Source organism: Amphiura filiformis, chromosome 16, assembly GCF_039555335.1.
Source record: "Amphiura filiformis chromosome 16, Afil_fr2py, whole genome shotgun sequence".
NCBI classification, from domain to species: Eukaryota; Metazoa; Echinodermata; class Ophiuroidea; order Amphilepidida; family Amphiuridae; genus Amphiura; species Amphiura filiformis.
In genome coordinates, this window is record NC_092643.1 from 18,192,424 (window position 1) to 18,207,874 (window position 15,451).

The 15,451-nt window shown below is 37.4% G+C and overlaps 1 protein-coding gene across 1 annotated transcript in view; it reads left to right on the top strand.

The window, feature by feature from the left end:
* The window catches only part of LOC140135661 (scavenger receptor cysteine-rich domain-containing protein DMBT1-like), a 166,415-nt gene that overhangs the window by 108,710 nt on the left and 42,254 nt on the right, over window positions 1–15,451 (top strand). The window contains exons 14-27 of the mRNA XM_072157239.1: window positions 3,541–3,750; window positions 4,094–4,228; window positions 4,537–4,734; window positions 5,435–5,581; window positions 7,062–7,250; window positions 7,416–7,565; window positions 8,074–8,262; window positions 8,667–8,804; window positions 9,494–9,688; window positions 10,371–10,514; window positions 11,947–12,105; window positions 12,490–12,578; window positions 13,931–14,090; window positions 14,734–14,958. Of these exons, the coding sequence (XP_072013340.1) occupies window positions 3,541–3,750; window positions 4,094–4,228; window positions 4,537–4,734; window positions 5,435–5,581; window positions 7,062–7,250; window positions 7,416–7,565; window positions 8,074–8,262; window positions 8,667–8,804; window positions 9,494–9,688; window positions 10,371–10,514; window positions 11,947–12,105; window positions 12,490–12,578; window positions 13,931–14,090; window positions 14,734–14,958 (2,328 nt within the window). The remainder of the gene's footprint in view (window positions 1–3,540; window positions 3,751–4,093; window positions 4,229–4,536; window positions 4,735–5,434; window positions 5,582–7,061; window positions 7,251–7,415; window positions 7,566–8,073; window positions 8,263–8,666; window positions 8,805–9,493; window positions 9,689–10,370; window positions 10,515–11,946; window positions 12,106–12,489; window positions 12,579–13,930; window positions 14,091–14,733; window positions 14,959–15,451) is intronic.

Here is a 15,451-nt window from a genome sequence, read left to right on the forward strand (position 1 = left end):
TCGTTACCTTGGTAACACAGCAAATTAGGTCAAGGTCAATACCCAGCAAACACAAAAACGTTTTTAAACGTTTTAGATAAGTTATATTTTGGCTTTTGGTTTAGGTAAAAACATTTTAATAACATTAAAATGTCGGGTTATATAAAGGTCATTATAACGTTTTAAAACGTTTTGTATGAAAACACACTACAACAATATTTTTAAATGTTTTCTAAAAATGTTATTGTAAACTATTTTTGCAAACATTTTTGCCAAATATTGTGTCAATACTTAAATAACATTATGTTAAAATATTTGAACCCAGCTAACACAGAAATGTTCTTAAAATGTTTTTTTCAAAACCTTTTAATAACATTTAAATGTCGGGTTACGAAAACGTTTTTAAAACGTTATTGAAAATATTTTGTGCAAACAGTTTTCGCAACAAAAATTTTCAACCCCAAAATCACATTCTGTTTAGAATGTTTTGTATCAAGTTTTCAAGAATGTTTTTGGAATGTTATTAAAACGTTTTATACCCTTTATATAACCCGACATTTAAACGTTTTTTGAAAAACATTTTTGTTTACAGAGCAGTAGATTATCAAAAAATGTTATGAAAACGTTTTATACTCTTAATATACCCTTTATATAACCCGACATTTAAACGTTTTTTGAAAAAAAAATTTGTTTACAGAGCAGTAGATTATCAAAAATGTTATGAAAACGTTTTATACTCTTAATATACCCTTTATATAACCCGACATTTAAACGTTTTCTGACAACCTTTTATAACCTTTTGCGAATGATGTCGAAAACGTTTTGTGTTTGCTGGGTAGGCATCAACGGTACTTGACCTATTTTGCTGTGTTACCTAGGTAACGATACATCATAGATGGTGCAATCCTATCCTTATTTGAATTGTTTTATCAAAACGAACAATATGACACCTCTTTTGGCTAAATCGGAGCACTTTGATGTTTTTGAGCCCAAAGAGCCAAAAACGTAACCTTTGACCTTTTCGGCTATAACTCAAGAACAGTACGTCCTATATATCAAACTAACTATACATTTTCTGAATCCTTGTGACTAGAGGAATACATTGGAATGGTTTTAAACACAATTTAAGCAACTTAAAAATTTGACCCTGTTTAAAGTTCGATGGCCATTTCCCGCCAAAAGCTACTCCGGTTCAATTGCTATCATGCATTTTCGTGTAGCCCATGATGTCAACTATCTCTGGTAGCAGTGCAGCTTTGCCCCCAACTGGTACCAAACACCCCATCTGAGGATGTCAGGCTCACACGCAATTATAGACTGCTCAAAATGTAAAAGATGTCACTTTGTACATGCAATGACGTGTATTTCCCCATTTCATTCAGTGACAGCATGCGAACATCGCGATATTTTGAATATTAATTGTGATGCTGGGCAGTATATTGTGAACTTGATAAAGAATTTTATTCTTGTAGAAAATCGTAAAACAGTGCTGTTGAAGTTAAGGTCTCAAAATGCGTATTTGTTTTTCAATGATCTCCAATGTTGGGGTATACAGCAGCTGTGTACCATTTTTAGTAGGTATAAACTTAACATAATTATGATATAAATATCAATTTTTTTGCAATAGATATATCTGACGGAGAGGTACGACTTGTTAAGGGTCCATCGCCCTTAAGTGGACGGCTGGAAATTTACCATGACGGACGATGGGGCACAGTATGTGACGATTATTTCGAATCTACAGAAGGAAGAGTTGCTTGTATTCAACTAGGATTCTCTGATTTGGGCGAGGTTATCGATCTAAGATATATTTTCGGGCCCGGTATGTCAAGAACTGAAAATTAACTTATTTCTCACAACTTTTAGTATATGCAGCCCGAAACACGACATAGGGCCTATCAGTTAGGGACCTAATGCAGATGTAAATGAAAATTACGTAATTATGTATTTTTATTTTCCTTTTTCCAAAAAGCATTATGAATTGAACATGTTGATTAGTCTTTGATACAGTCGTAACTAAAAATACTGAAATGATTTTTAAAAAAACATTTCTGAGCCATGTTTTAAATCTTTATATAATATAGTAACATTTGCAGGTAGGACTCCCTCAGTTTGTTTTCAAAAATCTGAAATGACATGGGTGAACCTGTCGCGTCATACTAATTGTTTTAGTTGAAGCGTTGTGGGTGATACATACATAATACAGTTAAGGGTGGCTTTACCGTAAATTAGTTCAGTGAGAATTATTAGGGCCGCTTTACATGTAGGTCTATACAATCCATGTGGAATACATTAAACATGGTTTAAGTAATTTTATTTTAATTTTATCTTCTAAACGAATACTTGTTGACGAAGAAACATACGTTAGAAGATAAAAGTGACTTGAAAAGGATTGAATAACTTGTTGAACGTATTCAGCATCGAATAATCGAAATATTATGGAGTATAAAGCTATAAGAGGATTTTGTAATTATAGGGCAAATGGTCTTGTGTTAATTCGTGCGCATAATATGTTGATCGTTTTACAGCTGTGGGCACCACATGGCTCGACGATGTCAATTGCCAAGGCCATGAAAAACGTTTGCAGGATTGCACACATGGTGGATGGGGTGTTGAGAATTGCGGACATTCTGAAGACGTTGGCCTCCGATGTACCAATGACACAGCAGGTAAACATTCTATTAATATTGTACTCTCTCATGAATTTCTTCTGTACTATGCCGAATCTAAAACTCTGTCATTGAAAACGGCGTGAACTCTCTGGAAAGCTTTGGTTAAGTTGGCATTGGTACTCTATGTAGGCATTGTCTTTGAACACATCCTGGGTTTGACAATTGTGTTCTTAATAACATATTTACAGTTATCTTGCTAATACTACAAAATGTTATACCAAAGTAGATGAACTCCCAGTTTGCCCATGTATGCACTGTCAAGTTGTGGTTTGCTCACAGATGGTGATCTTACTGAGTACTAGGCCTACATGTACGAAGTCATCGGCATAGTGGTGGCTTGATAACAGTTGGTCTGTACTTTTTGCTCCAGTGGTGGTATTGTCCGCGTAATAAGGGACATCATCATTTAACTAGATATAGAACTGAAGAGAAATATTACGCATCCTTCACGTAAGCACACAGTACTGCTTGAGATCGTTACTGATATTATCTGAAGTGGCGACTCCTTTCCATGTATTTTTCTTACTTGTCGAAATGGAAAAGTTAAATTCAATCAATATGACGGTGGAATCAATATCTATAAGTATAGCATATGGTCATGTGTCATAAGTTGGAACCCTATTGCGTGACAAAAAATTCAAGAAATGTACGCCTTTTTTGATTCAAACGTTTGCCGTGCACAAACTAAACATCTCGCCCTATTAATAGAATACATATTTTTGAAGCTCTTGCTCCAAGAAAGTCAAAAATGACATTATTTTCTTGATAGGGGCAAGTATTAAGAAGTTACAAGTACAAATATCAGTGATTTGTCGCCTAACTCAAGACACGTGGTCATATACAAAACGGAATGAAGTACAGCATCTTTTAAAAAAAGCATTAAATACAGTTAATCCATCAGGTCCACCCGAAGGCACCATTCGACTCGTCGGTGGTTCAACAGATAAAGAAGGACGTCTGGAAATTTATTACGGAGGAATATGGGGGACAATATGTGATGACTATTTTGACTATGATGACGGCACTGTTGCTTGTAAACAGCTTGGTTTTGAAGTAGTGAACCAGGTTGTTACTGAAAATATATATGGAACTGGATCAGGTACGTTTAGATTTATACTTTTACTTTGACACATCAGTCCAAAATTATTATCTCATGCTAAACTATTTCATACTAACAAAATATACAAGCAATGTTCCAAACTGTGTTTGTTTTTAAATGGCCTTTTGATTTTATCTCTCCAATTATCTATTTTAGTTTATTCCTTCGCTACCCTGACTATCATTGTAGCCGACATTGTATAGCACGATGTTTTTCTTCTTTGATCCTTTCAAAGCTTTTCGCGTATGTATTTGTATCAAGTCTAGCATTTTTGAGTGATATACAAATGGACCTGCTCGTTTACAGAACATCTAAAGGAGCCAACACGTTTGTTGTCTTTCAGGACCAATATGGCTTGATGACATTCAGTGTGCTGGTAACGAGACTACTTTGTCCGCGTGCTCTCATGCTGGATGGAGCGTGAACAATTGTGGTCATCTTGAAGATGTGGGACTAATTTGTAGGGATGGAACAAGTAGTAAGTACAATAATTGTGGTCATCTAGAAGATGTGGGACTAATCTGTAGGGATGGAACAAGTAGTAAGTACAATAATTGTGGTCATCTAGAAGATGTGGGACTAATCTGTAGAGATGGAACAAGTAGTAAGTACAATAATTGTGGTCATCTAGAAGATGTGGGACTAATCTGTAGGGATGGAACAAGTAGTAAGTACAATCATTGTGGTCATCTAGAAGATGTGTGACGTGTAGCGATGAATCAAGTATAGTATTACAAACGCATCTGTTATAATTCAAATTACACTTATAAATGTTGTCTTATTCAGCTACACCAATACCAGCCGCAGAAGGAAGCCTTCGGTTAGTGGGCAGTAATAATCGCGGGAGGCTTGACATATATCACAACGGTGAATGGGGGAGTATTTGTGATGACTATTTTGATACTAACGATGCCCAAGTAGCCTGTCGGCAACTGGGGTTTGTGGATGCGACCTCTGTAATAACCGATGGTTCGATACCGCAAGGTAAGTGTAGTTATTCTGAATAATGATTTTGATAGTAGACTGCTGCTGCCCTCAGTCGTCAACCGTCACTACGAAGCATACACAGTACAGTGTAGACGGCTGATTGGAATTAGTCTATTTTGATAGTATGACATGATTCAGCAAATTGTGACGAGGGATAGATTTCACGAACAGGTATATGGTGCATTCTCCGATAAAGTGTACAAAATGCCAAATCTGTGTCGCCCGTAGTTTCAAGTCGTATTCAGACTTGTTTCGTCAGAAAGAAATGACAATTAAAAATATAACTTATACTTAGGAGTTGCTTTCTAAAATGTGTGGGGCTAGAAGTTGTAACATGCCTAGAAAGTAAAAAAAAATAAAGATGATTATGCATATCTATTGTTTTCCTCCATGTCGGCAGCCAAGGTGCGTTCCGTATAATGTGTCCCTGCTCGCTAAACATGCGCGCATGTAATGGATTATAAGTACTTTTCATTAGCTGGTATCATGCCCTAATTATAATGACAGGCTATAAAATTTTACCAACAGGTCATTAAGACTATGTCGCCAATATTGTTACCAGTCCGGTCCGACTGCCTGATCAGGAAATGCTGCCAAATCATCTATATATACTTTCTTCACAGATACGTTACCACAGATACGTTACCCCAAATACGCACAAGTAATATTGCTCAAAAATGGGTTTTTTTTATTATAGGAAGTGGGATTATTTGGTTAAATAATTTAGATTGTAATGGTACAGAGGAAACGCTGAGTAAATGTAGGCACAGCAGTTGGGGTGTTCAAAATTGTCATCATGGAGAAGACGTTGGAATTTCATGTACGACACATAACGTTTCAGGAGGTAAGGACTATTCATAATCTTTTGTGAATTTCCATCTGGTGTGGGGTGTATGTGTTTCGAATGGATATAAATCGGGATCACACTTGGGCAAATACCCACTTGTTTGAGGGGATGTATTTTTGATTATTGTAATTTAACTGGATGGAATTGATATGAATAATGAGAAGAATTCTATTAGCTACGATAATGATACCAACTTTATGTAAAATCAAATCGGAATGAAATTAATGATTGGCGGTCAGCGTGCGTCATCGTTAAGAGCCTCATCTGACTGCGGTTTTTTTTCAATTTGTCCGCCTTGTGCATGATTGATATCTAAGTATAATGATTTTCACAGTAAATGATGCTACAACTTTGCACCAAATTCCATTCAATCATTAATATCTCGATTATTCCGATTTCTTCATATTCCGGTATCCTTCATAATAAATATCTGCCAAACTCGTCGTCTGTATTCCATAGTAGCGTATAGTGGGCGCCGCGAAGTTGTGTAAATCAGGCATTCATTATATTTTGTAAATGATGTGAAATTTCTGTAGTAAACTAAATAGATTTTATTGTTATATATTTTTCAAAAGAAATAAATACATACTATTGCTGGCAAACTTAAAAACTATACGTCACTATGGAAAACAAACAAAACGCAATACCCTAACCTAACGTTAACCTTACGCCACCTCGGTCGCCGTGTAATCCCTATGGCGTTACTTTTCGTCGTTTGTATTCCATAGTGGCGTATAGGTCCGATACGTGTACGCCACTATGACATACAATGTTTTTCATTTTTGCCGATATTTCATAATTATAAAATGTGTATAAAAAGTGGCGTATGGTCGATACGCCACTATGGAATACAAAAAATGTCACTTTGTAACTATACGCCACATTTAATTAATTAATTACTAATTAATTAGCTAATTATGACTGATGAGACTTAGAAAAATGAAAGAGAATATCATTAAAAACATATGTGCCAATTTTCAAAAAAATGACCAAAAATCACTATACGCCACTATGGAATACAGCTGACGAACTATGCTATAGATTTATAACATGTTATGTTTCACAATGAACTCATCATGAAACAAATTTGAGCTTTCCTGCTGTTGATAAAATAACCAAATAATTAAGTAACCCCTTGTTGACCTCACTTTCACTGTTCTGTAATACGTGATATCAATGTGATATCGACCTTTACCCCACCAACGGCAAGAATGTGCCAATTATAGGAATGATCTCTCACTTCATACAAAATAGTGTATTATTATTTTGTGTTTTGTTAAAGGAAGTTAACACATTCTTTCTTTTTTATATAGTAAAAATAATTATATTTACTTGTTACAACTAAGTATGTATAAACCTTGATAAATATCATGTATTTGGTTTCCTAATATGGATCGTGCAGTACCTGATGGATCTGCATGTATAAACTTTATAAATACGGTACTATGTATTTGTTTTCCTTTAACGTATGGATCAGTACCTGAAGGATCACTGCGTTTAGTCACTGCGGGAAGTCCTCTGGAAGGCAGGTTGGAGATCTTCCATAATGGAACATGGGGCACAGTGTGTGATGATGTTTTTGAACAAGTTGACGGAAACGTAGCTTGTAGACAGCTAGGCTATGAAGGATATACTAAATCCCTGCCAAACATCAATGCAGGTTCTCGTAAGTGAAATGTTTGTGAGTAGGCCTAATTAATAACAAGTAAAAGAGGGACATGGCGAAATAGGAGAGATGATAATAAAGGATGATGATGATGATGGTGAGTTGGTGATTTAATTAATACCGTATAGTTATTAACACTTTTAATATCTTTATTTATCTTATTAGTACCGCCACCACCCGATCCAATTTGGCTAGATAATGTTGGCTGCACAGGCCTGGAGCCACGGCTAAGTGATTGTGGACATGCTGGATGGGGAGTAAACAATTGCGGCCACAATGAAGACGTAGGCATAATGTGCTATGACTCCACTGCAGGTAATACATATATTTAGTTCTACATTTTGTAGCTTTGTTGCAAAACCCCTTACATCCACTTTTGACTTTTTGAGAAAAACCGCTTTTTTTAATTGTGCAAGTATTTGATTCAATTTGGGTTTGGAATTTAGACCCATTGGTATGTTAGGCATTTACCACTACGCCGAAAAGTAGAGTGATATAGTTGACCTATCTGATCTCTATTGTGCGTGCTAAAGAACATAGACCATGTATAGGACTTGGATGGATAATTTTTGATGCTTCTGGCTAGATGTCACAAGACAATTTTCGAAATAAAAAATATAGATATTAATCCGCGATGTTATGAGGCCCGCCGATTACGGGCTGATCAAACTATAGACCATGCGGTTAATTTATTCCTGGCTGATTTTTGCATATTAATGTTCTCTCAAGTCTATGTTTGTCGACTTTAAAGATAATCTTGATATAACCGTTTTACTGCGTTTGCTCTTACATAATACATAATACTCATATTTCATTATCATAGTTCCAGACGTTACCGTTCGACTAGTAGGGGGACCTTCTCCAGCTGAGGGCCGTCTAGAGATTTACCATGACGGTGCTTGGGGGACTGTTTGTGACGATCATTTCGATACTGTAGATGGTGGAGTAGTATGCCAACAACTTGGGTTTAGAGAAGTCGATAGGATTGTGACCTACGACATATATGGAATAGGTATGTTTCAAGTTATTTAACTAATTGTTTTCCCCCTTGTACAGGTGTAAGTTGAGCCGGTGAAAGTTCATGAACCAAATGGTAGAAATGTTGTTGGCAAATTTATGGCACCTTATAATTATGGAACCAGGAGGTAGAAGAATTGGTATATGAAATGTAATCTTGCATTTCTCAGGTTATCATAACATCACAATTTCCATCAATTCAATGTGGTTTGCCATAATAGCAATTTGAAAGTAATATCAAATAATTCAGTATTGTTTGTGACAAATAATTTGTTTAATATCTTTCTTTTAGCATTTTCTGATTAACAATTACCTTGTTATTTCCCTCAAAAGTGCGGTTTATACAACAAAAATGCAGCATACAGAGTTTAATATAACATTACAAATATTTCCTTACAGGTTCTGGTACCATATGGTTGGATGATGTAGATTGTGTTGGTAGAGAAGAACGCCTTGAATCCTGTACACACCGTGGCTGGGGCGCAAGCAACTGTGGACACGTGGAAGACGTCGGCATCGTCTGTTCCGTCGATGGGTGTAAGAAAATTGATCGATTATGATTTCAAATTTATCAATTTGTCACCACTATATTCTTCTTAATTAACTATTCTGAAATGTCCGCTTAATATATTATCATTTGGTTGCCACTTGCAAACCAAGGCAAAGTTCACTGTTGAATCACTACTTTGAAAAACCAGTGATTTGAATAAAGCAATTCAAATGGAATGCAATTCTGCCTATGGACAAGTGGATGGGTGTAGGTGCTAATTTATTTAGCGTTTCCGAAAAAAATGTGTTCATCTTGAAAGATATGGGTCTATTGATCTTTTTGCATGAGTGCATTCTCCCCCTTCAAATTTCTGAAACCGCTTCTTGTCATGAACAACTACAAACTAGAACTATAAGCGAACAAGGGCAAGTGGCTGACAATAAATACCTACGTCACCCACTAACGTGTCCTGGCAGCTTTCGCCTCCGTTACATCACGGACATCACTGAATTCGTAACAATACTCTCCTATTTTCTACTCTTGAAAATCTACAGCAAAGGTATGGTAACTTTATTTTTAATCTTTTATTTGCGATCTTGATTAGCCTAGGCCACATGATGGAAATTGGTGGAACTCAGCATGTCTTTATTGCATATAACGGTCAAATTCATAATCACAATATTATATAATATAGAACTTTGATACTCAGGTATGTTTTGTCTTGTTTTCATTTTAGCAACTAGTCCCAATGATGGCGATTTACGTTTAGTTGACGCGTTTGATCAGATCGGTAGCGAAGGTCTTCTCCAGGTATATTATGGAGGTGCGTGGGGCACTGTCTGTGATGACCTCTTCGGTGAAGTCGATGGAACCGTAGCCTGTAGGCAGCTTGGGTTTGGAACTCTCGATAGATTATTCACACCGTCTTGGAGTAAGTAGCTGAAATACCGTAAAAACTCGATAATAAGCATATTACTATCAAGCGCCTTTGAAAACATGAAATTCCGGCGTTTTACCAACTGAGCTAACATTTGCAGGTTTACTTGTTCCTATATAACCATGTGTATTGATGATTTGCTCAAAACCCGTTACATTTTTGTGGGTGGGGCTCTTCATGGAACTCTCAATAGATTATTCACACCATTGGAGTAAGTAGCTGAAATATATGAACTATATGATCCACAACGTATAAGTTCCCCATAACGCTTTTTGAAATAAATCAAAGAAATAGTTTACGAAATGTAAAAAGGGATGTGTTGCCTTATTTGTTTACACATCTGGACCAATTTGTGTTCAGTCACAATGGTTCTTTGTTAAAACAGACCGTTTTAAAAGTTGCATCCTATCAGCCAGGCCTATACATGTGTCGGAAGTTGACTCCTATGGAGTCAAGTACTGACTTCTAGAAAGGCACTTTTCTCTCAATTTCTACTGGCTAAGAACATTTTTGACATGAGTCCCAAAAGTGACACACATTAAGACGTCTACATTTAAATAAGGCAAGAATTACCGGCGGGTGGACCAATACAGTCAGGCACTATTAAACAAGTGTCCTACATGCCAACAGTAATATTTACCTATATTAATTTTTGAACCATAAACAACTGATACAGGTATGACTAGTAATTCAAGAATTTGGTTAGACAACGTGGAATGCTCTGGACAAGAAACCCGGCTGGCTGACTGTCCTCATGCAAATTGGGGACTTACCAACTGTCAAGCTATCGAGAATGTTGGACTCGCTTGTGGTGTAGAAGGTAGGAAAATTGTCACTCTCACCGCCAGTAGTTTGGCCAAAAAAGTAAATTGGTTTAAACATGTGATGCAAAACGCATGTAGGAATTCTGAATTAAGGGGGCTGGCATTTTCTTCGGAAGGGGGTCCCGAAAATACAGGGGGTGTCATAGAATTTTCAGACCAAAAATAGGTGGTTATAATTTTTAAAGACCCAAAATAGGGGGGGTTATAGAATTATTAAGGGCTGGTGACTCAAAATTTTCTCTCGCTTTGCGCGCATTCTTTAACATCACAATCGAAATGTGCGTAAAATTTATGCCAAATTTTTACGTGCCTTCTTTACACTTGCGATACAAATTTTAACGCGCTCCACGCACTTTCTTCACTCTTAAGTTTTGGCAGCGCTCCGCGCCTTAGTTCCGGCAATGAATAATTTAGCTTTAGTCTGTGTTAGGTGGAAGGAAGGGGGGGTCATAAAAATAAGGGGGTCGTAAAAATTTTGCCGGTGATAGGGGTCGTAAAAATTGACTCCGGTCACTGACATATTTGAGACCCGCCCCCCCCTTCCGAAGAAAATGCCAGCCCCTAAATTGGTTTACAGGGTGAGTCGTTCTCGCAGAATAAAAACATTTACCATGTTTACCGTTGCTTTAACACTATGTGGATAAAAAGACTATATCTCCTGCGATATGTTTCATGGAATATTTTTTCCATCTAAGAGCACCTTAATTTCCGGTTTGCCGACAGAGGGCGCGGCTTATAGATGAAAACATCGAGACACATTTGAAGTTGTGGAGCTTAAAACACCCGTAACTTAAAATTTAAAATTGGATCGTAGGAAACGAAACACCTGAGATTTTGTTTAAATGTTTTTTCCAGTCGGAACAATTTGATATCGCTTTGATCAAAACCGAAGCATTTACACCTGTGGCCAATGGCGGAGACCAGAATTCAATATTTGACCTCTGTGCCAATAGCTCAAGAACTTTACATCGCATATAGGTCAAACTATACTTTTCTGAATCCTAATAATGACATATTTGACCAATTTGGAAATTTGAGCCCTGCATTAGAGGCCATTTTGGATATATGCAAATTCCCCCAATTCCCATTCCCTCATTCCACCTCCCCCTCCCCTATTTCTTTTTTCTCATTTTTGAATATGTTGTTCAAGGGATGTTTAGCGTCACTAGCAAGCAAAAACATTGGTGTTCCATTTTTGCCTACATGCACTCATTTTGTACTTAAATTGACAAATCTACAGAAGTTGTATAGCCCAGTAATTTCACGATGACACTGTGATGACTGCGCTGGGATTCGAACTCGTATCACCACACACCAATGCACTGGCGTTTATCGTCTTACAGATTGAGATTACTTTACCGTTACATAATACGGTATTCTCATAAATGCTTTAATGTGAACTTTTTTTACTATCAACATCTCCCACAGTTGGCGGATGCCCTCCGCAATGGGTATCGTCGGGTGAATTTTGCTATTTCAAAAATGCTGATGGTGCGATAACATTCTGGCAGGCACGTACGGCTTGCCAACAAAGACAATCCAACTTGACCAGTGTGCGTGATGCAGAGGAGCAGCGTTTCCTTAATGGTAAGTGTTGGTTCTCATTCATTAAGTTTTTAATTAAGTTAAATTCAAATTAAAGCCCCACTTAGGAGTTTTTAGGTGCATTCCCAAACACATAATGCAATCCAAATCCAAACTGTCTGAAAAATGAAGATCTTGCGTGCGTCGTTCCTTGCAACTAGCAAACGAGACAGGTGTCAAAATATATTTACATTCGTGTCGTCATTGACGGTACATTGAATATCTCGATCAATTTTAATACAGTGCATAGATTTTGCACTTGTTTCAACATTAAAATTTACCACAAGCACATAAATATCGGCGATCAACAAACTATCGCACAATTAATATCAAAGCTGCAGCCTGATGTGTAAAAATGTGATAATGATTTGGCCCTTTTGTATACAGATTTTGTCAGATCTGACAACAAGTATATGTGGATAGGCCTCCACGATGGTATCACAGAAGGATCTTGGAAATGGGATGACGGCACTCCGGTATGTCTAAAGCTGAACTGTAACTTTTAAGCAATGACGTTGAGCAATAAAGTAGGAGTGGAGATATTCCATTTAAATTTTGCTTAATGTATTGAATTCGTAAACAAGACAATAATTTAATGTTAACAACAATACGCAAAGCGCGGCGGTTCGCGTAGGTGGTGCGTCAACTGCAATATAAGATGGCAACAAATGGACTAATCAAACTAGATGAGATGCAACATGATTTATTGTGATTTATCCGGTGGTCAGGGTAAACCGGAGACCCGGGCCGGAGACCTACATTGAACTCTACCTAAAAACAACACCTGACCTGGCTAGGCGTACTGTTCACACACAATTTAAAGGCTCATCCGTACGATCGTAAAACTCATAAAAATTCAGATGTTGGTACCCTTGTCATTGTCATAAATATGTAAACATTGCCTGCTAGTGGTTCAGTCGAAAGACAAAAATAAGGAATTTACATGAATCTGTAATTTAGATACTGATAGTATCTAAATTACACTTTCGCTGGGATCACTGAATGGTGCCGTAGGCTAATGTTCACAGGATCACAAACACAGGCATTGTAATTACACTCAACTTCATGACCACTAAAGGAATTGTACTTGCTGATTTAGTCGTGGATTTTGTAAGATGTATAAAAATCAAGTCATGTTAAGGGGTACTACGCCCCTCGATAAATTTGTGTCTATTTTTGCATTTTTCTCAAAAACTAATAACACAGTGGTAACAAAAGTTATGTATGATATAGGGGCAAGGAATCCAATTACTACACTGGAATTTCAGTGATCCAAGACAAGCGGTTTGTTATTTATGATAAGAAATAAGGTACAGCTAGGATGTACCTCGTTTCCTATCATATATACTGAACCGCTTGTCTTGAGTCACTGAAATTTCAGTGTAGTAACTGGATTCCTTGCCCCAATAATATACATAACTTTTGTTACCAGTGTGTTATTATTTTTGAGAAAATGCAAAATAGTCACAATTTACCACAGGGTGTAGTACCCCCTGATTGATGGTATTTATAGTTGGAGCATTCTTGATGTGATCCGATTAACTTTGCTAATTAAATATTAAACACTGACCTATAGTTCTGAAGACTTCCTTAACTGTAATTTAGCACTCCCATGTCTACTCAGTATTCTCAGTGGCTATTGCGGGTTCGCATCTGGCCGGGTACATTTCTGCGCCGGAAAAAGATAAAAATACAATTATACAGAGAAAATGTCTTCTGTTGTGCCTTGGGCATGTTTCTTGTACGTGTTATTTAAAAAGAGACAAATTCATCACGTCTGGTCTTATTGCAAAACACAAAACATAAGACATGTATTTTTCGTAAACAGTACACAGGATTATATACAAATTGGGCACCTACACAACCTGATAATTGGGGAAATGAAGATTGCGGGCACTTCCGATATGGTAATGAAGTTGGCTTGTGGAACGATTTACCGTGTGATACTCGGCATGTATTAGGCTATATATGCAAAATGAGAAAACAAGGTAAGACTAGTATGTACATTATTCATTTTGTGGGAGTCCCGATATGAACACTCCATTGTACCATAATTGTTACTTCTCCTTTAATGTGACCTAGGGATGAAATAAAAACTTGATCGGCGGTTCCGTCCGGTTGCCATTGTTCAGAACAATAGCATCCAGACGGAGCCGGGCAGAACCGGCGGTCAACCGTCGGTCGAGTTTTGATTTCATCCCTTATGAGCTATTTCTTGAAATGCATATGTTCATTGTGTTCTGATTTATACATGAATATTGGTTCTTTGAAGGTTTTGAACTAACTAACCGTTTAGGAGGTAACCCGGCTTTAAGGTTGTCAAGCGTCATACTTAATCTCCGATTACGTTATTGTTACTTATTCCTGTAGCTTTTATACTCTTTTCATTTGGGGAAACAGTGGGTATACTTTGACCATCATTAAGCTGTTAATACATTGAACATAGCCGAATGTTAAATAATTCGTTCACCTCGTATTGGTAGTGACGTCAGAGCTTTTACCCGGTTGCGCCGCAAGTGTACCAACAAACCGCCCTTGTACTCGTGTATACTCGTGTGTAAGTCGCACATACGTCACTTCTAAACTCGGGGCGAATCAAATTAGTAATTTTACCACTGCTAATTAATGTAGGCGGATCGATTCCATCTACCCCTGCAACACCGAGTAGCACAGAAGGTCAGCTTCGATTAATGGATGGTCCGAATGCTTTGGAGGGAAGATTGGAGATTTACCACGACGGGCAGTGGGGTACCATATGTGATGATTTATTTGGACTTGTTGATGCTACTGTAGCATGTAAAATACTTGGATTTGTTGGTGCTAATCGAGTTATAACAGATGACACCTATGGATATGGTAAGAAGCACCACCATAATAGTTCATAAATGTTGGTTTTATTATATATACATTTGCATGGCTAATAATGAGGGATATTTATCCCATTACAATATATAATTCTCTCCGGGGGTTCTTATCTTTAAAACTTGCAGTAATAACGCCTCTTTGATCTCCATAACCGATGAGTGGATTATCCCTTACAAAATGCAATTTTTATTTTCTTTAATCACTTGGCTATAGCAGCAATAACAACAAAACATCCCAAATGACACATTCTTCCGTGTCACGGTGGGTTAGAATAACATCCCACACTTCAGTGTCACGATGGGTACTGGTTGTCACGGTTGGAATGGCTCCGCGCCTTCGCCTGTGTCGCGATGCGTACGGGTTGGAATCACCTCCCAAATGACACATTCAATCCTTCAGTGTGACGGTGTAGGTACGGCTTGGAATCACATACCAAATGACACGTTCAGTGTGACGGTGTGGGAACGGTTGGAATCATATATCA